The 15824-nt window shown below is 40.5% G+C and overlaps 1 protein-coding gene across 4 annotated transcripts in view; it reads right to left on the bottom strand.

Moving 5' to 3' along the window:
* Positions 1–12496, bottom strand: part of LOC146454593 (beta-1 adrenergic receptor-like) — a 22681-nt gene extending 10185 nt beyond the window's left edge. Inside the window, exons 1-2 of one of the 4 annotated variants that reach the window (XM_085095140.1) lie at positions 11592–12353; positions 8556–8817 (exon numbers count right to left, since the gene is read on the bottom strand). Coding sequence is in view for 1 of the 4 variants with exons in the window: in XM_085095139.1 (XP_084951265.1) it covers positions 7716–8648 (933 nt within the window). In the remaining 3 variants the exon portion in view is untranslated. Of the gene's footprint in view, positions 1–683; positions 1161–7706; positions 8818–11591 lie in introns of those variants that run through there. The other 3 variants (XM_085095139.1, XM_085095142.1, XM_085095141.1) reach the window with 3 other exon arrangements.
* Between the last annotated feature and the right edge of the window lie 3328 nt (positions 12497–15824).

Genomic DNA, 15824 nt, shown 5'->3' with positions numbered 1-15824 from the left:
TGTGATGATTATTTTACATGCGGTGTTTTTCAATTGACTTCAAAAAGAGAATTAAGAAACAGCATAGATTGACAAAAACAAAACAAAGCTCCTTCTCAGAGGTCTGTCATTCTTAGGGGCACAGTGAACAGACCCGGTAGAGAGTTCAAGGAACGCCAAACAACGAAAAACACGCGTACGAAGGAAATATGTAAGCGTTACAGCGAGGGAGAAAATTTTGAAAAAAATTCAAGGTGAATCTCTCTACCACACGTTTCACACATCGTGAGACCATGGATTTTGGTAGCCCGAATGTATCGCCGATTACCTCTAGGAAACTTCCAGATGCGCAGAAACGTAAGGCTACAAGAACTTGTACAAGTGGCGAAAGTGCGTGATTACGAGCGGTGTTTCTCGCTAAATCATCGGACAACAAATCAGCAAGATAATTTATGGAGTCTCTACCAAAACGGAATCTTGACTTGACGTCTTTCTCGCTTAAGTATTCATCTAAATGTGCATTAAAAAGCCGGTCAGTATAAAATGCAGACTGCAGACTGCAGATTGCGGACTGCAGACTGGGTATAAAATGCAGACTAGGTATAAAATGCAGACTGCAGACTGCAGATTGGGTATAAAATGCAGACTGATATCAAAACCGTCTCTTCGTCAAATACAGGATACATTTTCAATTTTCAACTCACCCAAGTGTCACACAATCACATTTCCGAGATCATCTCCCACGAAATTGACCTTATTTTTGACCCATTTCTCAACAATTTGCTTTCTTTATCTTGATTTGGTAGCTTTCATTTCCTGAGGCCCTTTCTTCACAAAGAAGACTCCAGCTTAATCGCTTTGCATTAGTTCGTAAACAATTACGCCCATGACGGTTTTCATAATTATTATTATTATGAGGGAAACAGACTTGATTTCTGAGGGGGCAAGCAATTTGACATCGACAGATTTTAACTAGTTTCTTTGAATATTAACGAAGTTTGTCCAAGACAAATTGTATACCTTCAGTGTTCTGGCAATACATGAACACATATTTTATTCATAAAACATTATTTTACTGCCACCCTGACTACCACTTACCGATGTCGCCGATGTCATGTTGACGCAAAGCGGCGAAAAGGTCAACCACGTGCGAAGTAAAGGTCATGTGTCAACATTATTGCTTACGTTGTAACGTTACGCTATTCTAGGGGCGCAACGAGTGATAAATAGACGACCAACAGTCATAACTAAACAACAACTCAATGCTTTATTAAACAAAAGCAAAGCACATGGCCAAGAGGTCACGTGACTAACATGACGTCACACCTTTCCTTTTGCGAAAAAAAATTAAAAAAAAGAAATAAGAAAGTTGTACACTAAACGCAGTACTCGCAAATGAGGTTGCCATAACGGACTGAAACAAATAATGTCAAATAACAAATAACAGTCTCTTAACTTCAACTTGGTGATAATAATAATCAACTTCATCAAGGGTAACATTCTAAAGTTCTTAAACAAAGTCCTGTAAGTACTGTGGTGCCCTTGAGACTCGTCCACTCCTTGGCACAACTGAGGTTGGCTTTGTTGTGGGAGGTGGCTCCTGGCTTGGGGACACTGTCACCGGCTCTGTCTGCTTGGGTAGATCAACAGGGGTGTTTTGGACTGGTTGACCTGTGGCTTTGGGTGTGGTTGGTACAGCTGTTGTGGGTGATGTGCCCGTCTGGTTGTGTTGGGGTTGCACGACAAGTCTGGTTTCAGCCGACTGACCGAATGGTTCCTTGGACTGGCGAAGATGTCGTCGATTTCTCCTGTACAATTTGCCATCTTCAGTCCGGACTTCGTACGACCGAATGTCAACTTGTCCTTCAACACACGCTTTGAACCACTTCCGTTCTCTGTCACCTTGTTTAGGGGCGACTCGCACAATCTCTCCTGACTGTAAGGGTGGAAGTTCTTTGCTGGTCCGGTTGTAGTACTTGGTTTGTTTGGACTTCTCCTTGATCAGTTTCTCCTTCACATCTTCTTGGACCTTTGGCTTTAGCAAAGAACTGCTGGTGGGAAGCAGCGTTCTTGTTCTGCGACCGAACATCCTTTGGGCGGGAGAACTTGACATTCCTTCAGTAGGAGTATTTCTCCAATCCAACAGGGACAAGTAAACATCTGTGCCGGCTTGCTTGGCTTTCTTCATGATGTTTTTCGCAGTCTTGATGGTGTTTTCGACTTTGCCATTGCTCTGGGGATAGCCAGGCGAACTTGTAATGACTTCGAACTCGTAGTTGGCTGCAAAGTCTTTGAATTCCTGAGAGTTGAATGGCATGTTGTCACTGATTAGCTGATTTGGGATTCCATGGACTGAAAACTGCTTGCGGAGTTTCTTGGCTATGTTTGCTGCAGTCTTGCTCTCTAGTCTGTCCACTTCAAAGTAACTTGAGTAGTAGTCAACCACACAGAGATAGTCGGTATCATCTAGTGTAAAAACATCTACTCCAATCTTCTGCCAAGGGTGATCAGCAATTTCATGACAGATGAGAGGCTCTTTTGGTTGGCTTGACTGATAACAAGAGCAGATATCGCACTTTGAAATGTAATCAGTTAGTTCTGAGTTCATTCCTGGCCAATACACAGTTTCTCTAGCCCTGCGAAGGCAACTCTGAATTCCAGTGTGAGCTCCATGCAACTTCTCTTTAATTCTTACGCGTAGACCCAAGGGGATGACACAACGCTGTCCTTTGAAGATTAGGCCATCTTGTGCTGATAACTCATCTCTAACTAGGAAGTACGGGTGGAGAGACACAGGGACTTCCTTCTTAGTTTCTGGCCATCCACTGATAATGGTCTTCTTTAACTGTTGGAGAGTGTCATCTTGAGCTGTTTCTGCTTGAATTTCTGTTAGCTGAGGCTCTGAGATAGAGAGAAAATCAGCTGCATGAATGGACTCCGTTTCCTCCTGTACTTTAGACTGAGTGATGTTTTTTAGAGAAGCTCTTGATAAGGTATCTGCCAAGTACATCTCAGAACCAGGTTTGTACCTCAAGTCAACATCATACTGCTGGAGTCGAAGCAGCAGTCGCTGCAGACGCTTTGGTGCTGAAGCAAGGGGTTTCTTGTAAATTGATACCAGAGGTTTGTGGTCGGTCCACAAAATCACTCGTCTTCCAAACGTGTAATGATGATTGTGTTCTAGCCCGAAGACTTGAGCCAGAAGCTCTTTCTCGATCTGAGAATATCTCTGCTCCGCTGGGGTGAGTGCACGACTTGCATATGTAACCGGCTGACCCTCTTGCATTAGAACAAATCCAAGGCCATTTTGAGATGCATCACCTTGTCCTTCAGTTTGAGCTTGTGGACTGAAATACTTAAGGACTGGGGCTTGTGTAACAGCAGTTTTTAGAGACTGGAAGGCATCCTCTTGTTCCTGTGCCCACTGCCACTCAACGTCCTTGTGTGTTAGTTTGCGGAGAGGCTCACATAACGCTGACAGGTTACTGAGAAACTTCGAAAGGTACTTAACCATGCCAATGAGACGCTGTACACCCTGGACATCAGCGGGGGCTTCCATTTTCACAATGGCCTCAATCTTCTTGGGGTCAGGTTTGACTCCTTCATTGCTTAACAGATGTCCAATGAACGGAACTTGGCTGCATTTGAAGTCGAACTTGGCTTTGTTTAATTTGATGTTCCTGTCTCTGCATCTTTGTAGTAGGCGTACAAGGTTTGCATCATGATCCTTGTCTGCTTCTTCCTTGGTGTCACCTTGACCTGTAATCAGCAAATCATCCGCTATTCTGTAGACTCCAGGTAATCCTTGCAGGTTTTGATCTAGCTTTTGCTGAAAGTATTCAGGTGCTGGGCTAATTCCATACGGCATCCTTAACCACCGATGTCTGCCCCATGGTGTCTGAAATGTAGTTAGGCGGCTCGACTGATCATCTAATTCGATCTGGAGAAAGCCATCTTTCAGATCTGCTTTGGAAAAGACTCGTGCTTTCCAAAGTTCAGGAAGAATGTCATCAATGACAGGCAAAGGATAGTGGCTTCGACTGAGTGCCTCATTCAGGGGTCTGGGGTCGATGCAAACTCTGACTTTCCCATTCGCTTTCGCTGTGACCACTGCACTGGACACCCACTTAGTTGGCTCTTCTACTTTCTCTAAGACACCAACACTGACAAGACGGTCAATTTCTTCTTTGAAGTTTCCTTTCAACGCGACAGGTACTCTGCGGGGAGGCATTATAACTGGTGGGACAGATTCATTTACTTCTAAGTGTAACTTTCCGTCCATTTTTCCAAGTCCTTTGAAGAGGTCTCCAAAGTCGGTTAACACTTGCTCCTTAGTAAGAGAACTACTCGGTGAGGCAGTGAAGACTTCATTGTTGCTCAAGAGATGGATATTGTGATGTTGGACTACAATGAAACCCATCTGCTGTGCAGCACGAGCTCCTAGTAATGGTGTATAACTGCCATCCACTACAACAAACTCAGCATTGTATTTCTTTCTAGTCTTAGGATTGCGCATGCTGATTCTTGCTGTTCCAAATGCTGGAATTCGTTCCTTGTTGTAGGCTGTCAACAACTTGTTTGTCTTCTGAACCTCTGCTCCTTCTGGAAGGTATTCCTTTGGGAGTACATTGCATGATGCACCAGAGTCAATCTGCATTTTTACGGTCTTTCCTTGTATTTCCATAGCTGCATAGCTTACTTGGGAAATCACTGACATCAACCACTTCAGCAGTATTCACATTAACGTCCTCTGTGGAGAGGTCTACAGCCAAAAGTTCTTCCTCTGACGAAGTGACGGCTTCAAGAGCATTTACTTTCTTCCAATTGCTTTTCTTGGAGCTAGGTTTCGTAGCCTTTGGCTTCTTTTCCTTAGAGACACTCTTCTTTCCATGAAGATGACACTTGCTCGCTACGTGATTCTCTTTCTTGCACTTCTTGCAGATTTGGCCAAAAGCAGGACACTTTTCTCTATTTCTTTCGTGAGACTTGCCACAAAATTTACAGTCGTCGACCATACTGGTGTGTGACTTTGGACGAGATGATTTGAGCGCGTTGACTTCACTTGACTCCTTGCCTTGACTTGACATATCTTGGACTTGCAATTTAGTCGCTTCGGCTGCTCGACAGCTATCAAGGCATTTTTCCAGAGTTAATTTCGGTTCCTGGAGAAGCTTTTTCCTCTGACCATTGTCCCTGATACCACAGACTAAACGGTCTCGGATTAAATCATCTTTTAACAAACCAAATTTGCAGGTTTCGGCAAGTGTGCGAAGCGCTGTTGTGTATGCATCAACCGACTCATCTGCTTGTTGTGAACGATTATTGAACTTGTATCTTTCATAAATCACATTCGTTCGTCCTATGCAGTAGTTCTGCCACAACTCGAGCACTTTATCCATGTTTTCCCTCTCAGCGTCCGACGAGAACGGCAAACCAGTGTGTATTTCCAGCGCATCTGGACCGATACACGTGATAAACGTGGCGACACGAAGCGTTGAAGGTTGTTTGTCCAAGCCAGTGACAATTTCATACGCTTTCCAAACCTGTACCCACTTTTTCCAATTGGCAGCCAGGTTTCCTTTAGTGTCGAATTTCTGGGGAAGTGATACATTGGCAATAAACCTTGATTGCGGCGGGCTAATAACGGGAGAAGCATCTGCTTCGTCCGGCATGTCCGTGGATTCAAAATGGCGGCGCGTTGAAGCACAATCTTCACACAATTGAGGCTTTGAAAGCTTGAATTCACTCTACAGCGGCTTTCTACAACACGACGACTACCACGTCTGACACCATGTAACGTTACGCTATTCTAGGGGCGCAACGAGTGATAAATAGACGACCAACAGCCATAACTAAACAACAACTCAATGCTTTATTAAACAAAAGCAAAGCACATGGCCAAGAGGTCACGTGACTAACATGACGTCACATACGTCATGCTTTGCGGTTCTTTATTTCAAGGTTCACGCTTTTTGAAAAGAATATAAAAATGTCAAATAAATATTTCATGGCAAATGATCTCGAAAGACGATTGTATTACACTAAGTTAAGTTGAAAAATTCAAAATGTATCCTGTATTTGACGAAGAGGCGGTTTTGGTCTCAGTCTGCATTTTATACCCAATCTGCAGTCTGCAATCTGCAGTCTGCAGTCTGCATTTTATACTGACCGATTAAAAAGCCTAAAACGCCGCGGTCTGGCTCGTCTTACATCAGCAAGGCGACTAAACAACAACATGTCGGTCATCTTGTTTTTGCAGATTTATCCCTGGAATAGCGATTTATTACCACCTCGCGAGGTGCAATAAATTTATCCCAGATTTATTCCCTGAATAGTGTTATTCCTTCTTATAGGAACAGAATTTATTCCGGGGATAAAGTTATTCCTGGAATAAGGCACATTTATTCCTGGAATAGAGCTATTACACCTTTCAGGAACCGGCCGGTTATCAAAATGTAAACAAATATATTTAGCTTCATTTAACAACGAACACCAGCTGACGATAACCTGGTCGATGATCAGTTTTTCACGTTTTCAATCTCGAACTCCTGGAAAGGGTTAATAACTGAAACTCGCTTTGAGTGTGGTGTTTTGAACGAGAACGCAATGAATAAATGTTTATTAGCTTCTTAGTCTGATGACAGGTGCCTCGTGTTTATCTCCGGTTTCTCCACATTCAGTAAACATTCCCAAATCGAACTCGCAACGTTCCCGAACAGCGAAATCCCCAAGTCAGTAATTTGTGGAACTAACGTTCGACATAGAGGATCGTGTAATTTTAACTGGGCTAAAATATTTTAATGACTCTATGAATCTTTTAAACTCAGCATCTCTTATATCTGCAACTACTATTAGTATTGGGGTGTAAACATTCAACACCTGCCAGCGACAAATAATAAGAATTAGGCGATCAAAATCTCAACTTGTTAACCAGAAGAAACGGCTGCAGCCGACTGTGTATTTTACAAACCAAAACGATACTTTATTCAATGATAACAATTTGTTGACTATCCGCTTTGGTTAAATGTTCTTAAATGTTTAAGATATATATATTTTTTAATGTTTACGTGAGTACAATCTTAAGCAAATAGTTGAGATTGATGAAGGGATGAGCGAGTGAAACTCATCATGAAGCATGGATTGAAACAGTTCTAAAAAATTCGTCCAAAAGTTAAAATGTTTTAATTAGTCTTAGAGCGTGTCCCAATTTAAATTACCGAAAACTGATCTTATCTATGCAAGCACTGGCACGCCATTCGGCACCTAAAACCACTCAGTTGCACTGTAGGTCATTTTCGGGCCTTCTTCTCCTACGTTTAAATCATTATTGTAAAAGCCAGCATGATTGTGTTTGCCGAAACTAAAATGTAACTAAAGAATTTGTGAAGCGTCTGAAAAGAAGGGAATGTGATTGAGGGAGGTTAACTATTAAGCACTGATGAGAAAGTTCCAGAAAGATAAGCCGGCACACTACAAATGGATTTAGTGATAACTTTCTTTTGAGTTAGTATGTACTTTATGCTGCGTTGCTTTCATCCCTGTCAATATTTAGGATTGGTTACTTTCATCATCTTTGTTAGCTTTTGAGCTCTCATTCTAAACGTTATGGGAGTTGTTCAGATTATCCAAAAGAAATAAAAATAGGTGGTTGACAGGGACTGGCCCATCTGCTACAAGGCCATCTGAAGGCCATCTGCAAACTGCTGTCACAGATGTATAGGCAGCAATAGATTATTTCACTTTTTCAACAACTGTTTCAGGGCTGCATAAAAATCTGGTCGGAACAGACTGTACAACAGTGGATTGATAAAAGATGTTGCATACCTTACTAAAATTATAACATGGCCCGGAATATAAAAAGTTGGTGGAATTAAATCAAGAGTAAGAAGGAGCATTAATAGAAACCATGGCAACCAACAAACGACAAATAAGGCTGCCATGGTAACAAATAATACAATACATTTCCTCTCTCGAGCCTGTTTTTTCTTGCGGCTTGAGGGACGTTTTGATCTTCGCTTTAGGAGACCGGAAAGGGTTCGAAAGACCTTGACAAAGGCGTAAATTATAAAGCTGTATGGCAAGGCAAACACAGCGACAAAACAAAAGATGATGTAGCCAAGAAAATATTTAGTTCCTGAAGGATCCATGGTTTTCTTGATCCAAATAAAAGGAATAAAGCTAAGCAGCACTGAGATAAACCAAAGCATCAACAACACGCCATTCACTGTTGTTTTTGTGGCGAGGCGGTGGGTAACAGGCCAGACGACCGACAGGTACTTTTCCAAAGTAGCAATCAATATGTGATAAATAGACAGAACTGCTGTAACTGTGTGGAGAACAGTCACAAGGAAGCCTAAGTAGAACCGTACTGTACTAGAAGAGATGACAGGTGTGTAAAACACTATCAGAAACAGAGGAATGTTCAGTGCTCCGGTCATGAGGTCACTTATTGAAAAGCTGAAGAGAATGTAGTTAGCTGGTGTACGTCGTAGCCTTTTCGTTTTAAGAAACACTACAACAACCAGCATGTTTATAATAATTATTATCAACGCGATAGGAACAAGTTCAGCTATCACCTCCACATTGGTCACTGGAAGGCCGTCTGTTGATTGGTTTGATTGGTTTGTACCGATCACTGTGCTGTTTAGCGGCTCCTGAATTGGATTCATCACAGCTGGATGAAAATTCTGTATGCGAAATCAGCTGATTCCAGTTCGACGCTGAATATTGTTCCTCTATACTTGTTCCTCTATGATTAGTAGTCAATTCAGTACTGGAGTGGGCGTGTCCGGGTCCACATGAAAACGCTCATATCCTCAGTGCCAAGGCATCAAAACACTGCAAACGAATGAGAAAAAGTTGAATTGACCAAAAAATCTCGGTGTTTTTGTCAACGGTTAAATTATTTTGTTTTAAGGACTTCATGATTAAAGTGTTAGGTCTGCACTGGTGCGTAAGCGACCACCTACGCTTGGTTGCTTAAGGTTACTTATAGGGAAGGAAGGTCGAATTTTTCTCAAATACATTTTTTTAGATAATTGTTGAAACAAGAAAGGGATGCAAAGTTTCGTGAAAACGGCCGTTAGAAATCTTAAAAAGAACGCGAACTTTCTGAAAAACAAAGTTTTGCAGGAAAAGCGGTGAGCGAGTGAAGGTGTCATAATCCAATTTATGCGGGACTGTGTTGAGATATTACGCGGCAAAATTTACCCGCGATCTCGAATTACCGGCAAATTTGCATATTTTTGTCTACATCGTGTTCATCGCATGTCACGGCGTTGTATGTAAAATGTTACTGTGAAACAGCGTTCCATTTTGGATTCAAGCATTGCGTAAAAGGCTGTTATGAAGAAAGCGAAACTAGAGAGCAACAAGGGTTCTTCTCTGGCGGAGAGCAACAAAGGTTCTTGGTACAACCAGTCAGATTTTCTATAACTGCCTCGGCAGCAGAGAAATTCGAGGACGATAAAACGGATAGTGGAGAGTCGAACATCAGTTCGGAGTCCAAAAGCGAAGATGCCGGCGACAATTCAGCCACTTTCGCCGTTGCTGACCGGCTGAAAGCGAACCTCAGCGCGAAGCCTCGTGTACTGAAAGCGGTGAGAAGTGCGTGCCTCGTGTCAACTCCGCTGGGGCTGCCAGTTTCATGCCGGCTGCGTCTATCTGCCGTTTTCTTCTTTGTTTTGGTTTCGCCGGTGGCTCTCTCGTTCCAGACTTAACTTTTCCCATGAAATCGCTTTACAATATTACAGTAACACTAAATGCTTACAGAACTCCCCAGCGAAGGCTTTTTTGTGTTTGATTGGCCGGCGGCGTGAGCACGTTGACAAGTATTTTGATGAGGTGCGAAAACTCGGAAAATGATTCAAGGCCGAAAACACGGCTTTTGTTTTTGTGCGAATTCCCCATCTTCAAATGAATTAATAGGGTATGTAGATTTGCCAGATTTCAACGAAATGTGGCCAAAATGGTCATCAGATATTAATGCATCAAAGTGTGTCAGGCTTTTATGAAGTTCAAAATATTTTTCCTGTGACGTGTTAACATCTTACGGAACTACAAAAATTTTCTATTGTCCATCTTTAGGATGGGTTTTCTCACAAACCAATAGGAATAAAGAAAAAGCCTGACACACTTTGTTAGCCTATTATTTCCTGATTGATATTGTGCAGTCTGTTTGGTTGTGCGCCTTTACGTGAGAGTGGGCAATTCAGTTAAGTACACGTCGCTAGTATTGAGTTTGCAGGCCTCTGAGCGCTTATGTATCCAACAAAATAAAAAAACAGTGATATTTTCTCAAACTTCAATTTATCAGCTTTACAGTGATACATAGTTTTCCGTGGTTTTATCGAAAGCAGCACGCGTATGCTAGATTTCCCTGAAGGCACTGGCGAAACATGGAAGTAACCTTAACGCAGTATTGATTACCGATAGAATGATTATGAGCTGTGGATGTTCGCTATGGAGCAGACGTCACGTCATTATGTGCAGTTCTATTGCGTTTGTATCGAGGCATTCTCCTTTTATGTGTAGTGTATACACAAATATATTACGTGCAAACTTCGTTATACGCACTCTACTTCCCACTATATCCTGTGTCTTCTTTGATATATACAGTGCAAGTGTCAGTATGTGCAGTCAAAACTTCGTTATACGCACTCTAGTTCCCATTATATCCTGTGCTTTCTTTGATATATACAGTGCAAGTATCAGTATGTGCAGTCAAAACTTCGTTATACGGTGTATGTTCGCTGTGCAACAAACTTTATGATGATATACCCTCAATGCGTCGCGAGAATCGTAGAACCCAAGCCTCCTCGTTACGCGTCGCCATTTTGATTCTGTGTTCTCGTGAAGAAGCCAGGTTTCCACCATAGCCAGTTCTATGTCATCCGTGTTGAAGAAAGTGAATCTTGGAGATTTGGCAGAGAAATTTTGGCGGGAAAAAATAACACCCGATCTTGTTTGTAAGCAGTCAGTACAAGAGCTGGAAAGCCTGGGAGTAACCTCTCGAAGGGATATCATGGCTCTACGAATCGAGTGTGCAAGGTTTGGAGGAGAGGCACTGAGAAAGGTCCAAGCAAATTGTGGAGCACCATCATTCTCCATTCCTAAGTGTATGCTTGAGAATCTGTTAGGGGAAGGTTTCCATACTATGGCGCGTTTTTAGTGTCAAAATTCAAACTATCAATTCAAACATTCGATCCTTCAATTCAAACATTCAATCCTTCAATTCAAACATTCGATCCTGCAATACAAACATTCAAATATATGTCGTACTAATGTACGGAGTTCCACTGCAAACTCAGACTGAATTGGTTGAAAAACGAAGAGAAACATTCCGTAACGTTTTCGCTGTTTGACTTACAATAAGATAAAAAAAAAAATAATTCAAACTTAAAAAAAAGATAAAAATAAATAAATAAATAAATAAAAAATAGCCAAAGCTAGCATTTCTTAGAAGGTGACAATTAACCAATAAATTTAACCGCATCAACATCCTTTTTTCTTCTTGCAGTTCAGTGTTGGCGTTCCATAGAAACAAAGCGTGGAAGATATAAAATGGACAACAACACTGAGCTAAATTGTAAAATTGCCCCCGCGCAGCGCACCTTCGTTAGAACAGAGGCTTGAGCCACCATCAATACTGATGTCTTCATTCAGATTTCCATCAATGTGCTTGGCTCACTTCACGTTGTATACAGGTGAAGAAAGTTTCTTTGAAATATCAACCATGGATTCAACATCACTCAGAAGAAGTCCTATAAATTTATGATGTCTTAAACCAACAAATAGTTCGTGAAGCAATTTTTCTTTGTCTGAAAGCTCATAATTAGTGCTTAGGCTCGTAGAACTTGTTTTGTCTATCTTTCGAACTGCTGATGCCGCCTATGTTATTTATGCAAACTTATTTTCTTTTGAGCACAAAATTTAAGCGGGGGAGGGGCTCTGTTATCCCATTGAAAAGCTGTCTACTTCTTGTTCTTTGTTTGGAATCATGGCTGGTCACTTTGTGCGACACAAAAACACCGCTATGAGCCTTTCGTAGCTAAGCGACGAGTATTAAGGGCAGAAAAAAATTTATTCAAGTACTTCGCTTCCTTTAAGAGTCGCTTTCGTATAAAAGGGTCAATTCATGTCTTATACGCGTCTTATTTAATTAAAGACTTATTTTTCTCGTATCATTATGACCGGATTACGTCGATGGGTATTTTTTGATAAAAACACGTCTTGCGTGCTATACTTCAGTGGGTACGTGTATGTTAAATATTATTAATAATAACAATAACATATCGATATTTTTTCAGTGCTTTATAAAAATACGAATACGTTGTTGCAAGACTAAAAAAGAAACTCTCTAAACATCTTTTCGGTAAATTCTATAAAAGCCCGAGACATAATTGTAAGATATCGACTGATACCTTATTCAAATACATTTCAGGACCTGCTTTCGAATAATGTTAACCAATTTAAGTATTCACAAAGCAGTTAGTAACAAACAAAGGTATTGAATCAGTTTGTCTTGAAGCTGGCACGCATGAGGTATTTCACGTGTATTTTATGATTCTACGATATCTACAGCCATCTACAGTATTATACCGGGCCTTAACTACCTTAACACTACAGGGCGACACTGAACCATTTTGACAACTGAATTAACTAAGAAAGACGAAACGTGCGTATCTTGTTAGGGTGCTTTCTATTTGTCAGAACTTGCCGGCCAGCCTGGTAAGTTCGTAAACGGAATATACCAATTTTAAGGATAAGTTTTATCCTAGTCCTTCAAATTTCTTCAAAATAGCACGTAACATTTCCAGAGTGATTGTTACAGCACCATCCCTTGTAAAATGACAGATTAAATTTACAGACTGGCCGGTCTAACCGGCCATTTCTGGCTGATGGAAAACATTCTAAGAGACGGGAAAAACAACATTTTTTCGCAATCTGACGTATCACATGTCAACATTACCACGTACCAGCTAGGCTGAGGGGAAAATTTAGGAACTACAAATATCCATGTAGATTTTTGGGATCTATGAATGCTCACAACATAATTTTAGTTCAGTAAAAGCTCGGTCTCTTTAGGAAACTCAGATTCTATTCCCATCATCAATTTCGACATACAAAATCTACATTAAAATAAATTAAACAGTTACCTTCGTGAGATCCGTGCGGGATAATGTCGCAAATGGGAATTTTTTGATCTCACGGCTTTTTAAACTAAAAGCAACAGTGGAAACCCGAATGACGCTAACTCGCCGAAATCGGTTCGAATCGGCTTGAAAAGCTGGTAAATGGCAAACTATACAAGAAGAAACAGGGTAAGTTGACTTTATTGACAAAACGCTGATATTTTCTACCATCTTACACAAATCCGTTGTATTCCCATACAAATCCTTATAATTCAACGGTTCTCTGATATTGAGCTTGGGCTGCCTGTACATACAGCGGTACAGAAATGAAACTGAGCATTATTAGTCACATTTAAAGCTTTTTAAAACTGATGGGTCTGGCGCCTTCTTAGATTGTGATCTTTTTATTTTCTTACAATTCCCGTCGAAGTCTGCGGGCAAAAAAAGACAGTTGGGGGTATGAGCACACAAACACACAAATAATTCGCATGTCAGCATCCTGCAATTAAGAATAACGCTTTTAATTTAAATTTATCCCTGTTTTATTGTCCATACGCATTTCCCGCTGTTAGTAAAAGGTTATGCGAGCGGCACATGGCAAATTACAATGCCTAATTGTAGCCTGCGTGCAGACGTCTCGTATTTCTTCCTACGTCGAAATTCGAGACGTCTGCACGCAGGCTATCTAAATTGAGTCTCTGTAGCCAAATTTTATAACTCCTTATGCTAATCTATAGTAATTACCATTGTCGGGAGATTGCTAAAGTTTAAGATGTCAGCTTTTCTCGGAAGTTAAAGTGGTAAAGTTAACGCAAATATAAGAATCCTGAAATGGATGAGAAGGGCATGTTATGGCTTATGCGCACTGCAATGTGCACTCTTGTACTCTCCTGGCAAATCGTGTCTGATCCATTAGACGTTTTTGTAGATGAGCTGCATCCGGGAAGAAAATAATATAAGAAGACTGGAGCATTTCATGTTGGAGGCCATTTGGAAAACTAAACTGCACTCAGCATGCATTTAAGGTTCTGTGCAGAACAAGAATATAACTCTGTTTCATCAGTGTTGTACCTGGAGCAGTAGCCTAATAAGAGAATGTTTGTTAAGTAAGATACACAGGTTTCCTTTCTTCTTCCTCTGTTTTTTTTTTTGTCTCTACAGTTCGCACAAGATTAACATGTCATCTCTCAGTTCATCTATTTGTCTGACACTTTGTTATTTGTTCATCTTATTCAGTCTGCATCAAGCTGAAAATAGTGGGTGACTATACACCAGATGCTAACTAATCAGTTGAATTGAGGAAACTTTAAGTCAGCTAATATTCTGATTACTTAATCTAACAATCAGACGAAGGCATGCAAACTTGCCAGAGTGACAGAGTGACATGGATAATTAAGCCGCTAAGTAAAAATTTGGCAAACCTTACTCCCCATATTATTAAACTTGAGAGGATTCAAGTAAGACTTTTGCAAACTTAACACCATTCTTCGGTTTTGTTTTAGCTTTGCTCCCTTTGTTTATGATGGACAAAGTTTTTTTGTAACATAAATTGCATATTACTCATAAATTTAGAGGATGGAAAGATACCTGATAGCTGCAGGTGATAAATTTCTGTTTGATGAGAGTGGAAGCGAAACATATTGTTATGAGCAAATAAAACTGTTTTATTTCTTTAACATTATCAGCCAGCAAACCGGAAGAAACCCCTGTCCTCAAACTATACGATGAAGTCGACGATAAACTGCTTAACTTTTGTGAGGAGGAAGTACTACAGCGAGAGAAATGTTTTCAAGCACTTGTCTACCTCTTGCATAGTAAATGAGCGGTAAAAACTTATCCTGAGTCGAAAGAAGGGAACTAGATTTACATTTAGTTTGTAATGCGATTTAAAGTTACAGCTTTCTGAGTTCAAAAAAATGCCACTTTCTCAGCCTTCTTTTGTAAAGAGCACTAGGTCAAAATTTTTACAAAATGCCCAGTCATTTCTGAGCCTGAATATTCATGCCGTGTTATCGCGCATACAAATGATTGCTTACACACCCAGGCTTACACTTGGATATAATGCAAGGTTGACCTTAATATCTTTTTCGTTGGCGTAGCGCTTTTCTCTCGTGATAATTTAAGCAGTCGGTATTTACCTCCCTGTACGATTTTTGCGCTGAGAAATTCTTCTCTCCTGGCCTCTTATTTCAGCTAACGTTGCAGATAAGACTCGAATTTTAACGACTGCTATACTTTCTTAACACAAATACATTTTAGTTTCACAATGATTATGCTTTTCGTTTGGATCTTGGTATACTGATATCTATTATTGTAAATGGCAATACTTTAAGAAAAACTGCAAAGTCAGGTATACTAGCTTACAAAAACAGAATTTAAAGGCAAAATGTAACATATATCTAGGCACTGCAAGCTCGCTATCCGATCACCTTAGGAGTCACTTTAATGATTTGGAACTTCTTCTGACATATATACCTTTTTGCTTTATCTACGGAGTTCTCAAACGATGCTTACTATATTATTTACTAATATTTTCTTGTTTTTAATCTATAAAACGACGATGTTAGTCATGCAATTTCCTTTTCTGTTTTAATATTAGAAAGAAAACTAAAATGCATCTCAACACCCCACAGATTGTGAGAGTAGCCTGTGAAAGGCTTGGCTGTTTTGTCAAGGAAAATGTCAGAAACTGTACTGTAGCATTGACTGGAT

Source organism: Pavona decussata, unplaced genomic scaffold, assembly GCF_977016875.1.
Source record: "Pavona decussata unplaced genomic scaffold, jaPavDecu1.1 SCAFFOLD_300, whole genome shotgun sequence".
Taxonomy (NCBI): Eukaryota; Metazoa; Cnidaria; class Anthozoa; order Scleractinia; family Agariciidae; genus Pavona; species Pavona decussata.
Note: the sequence above shows the minus strand (reverse complement) of the source record. Positions and strands in the feature narration are given on the sequence as shown.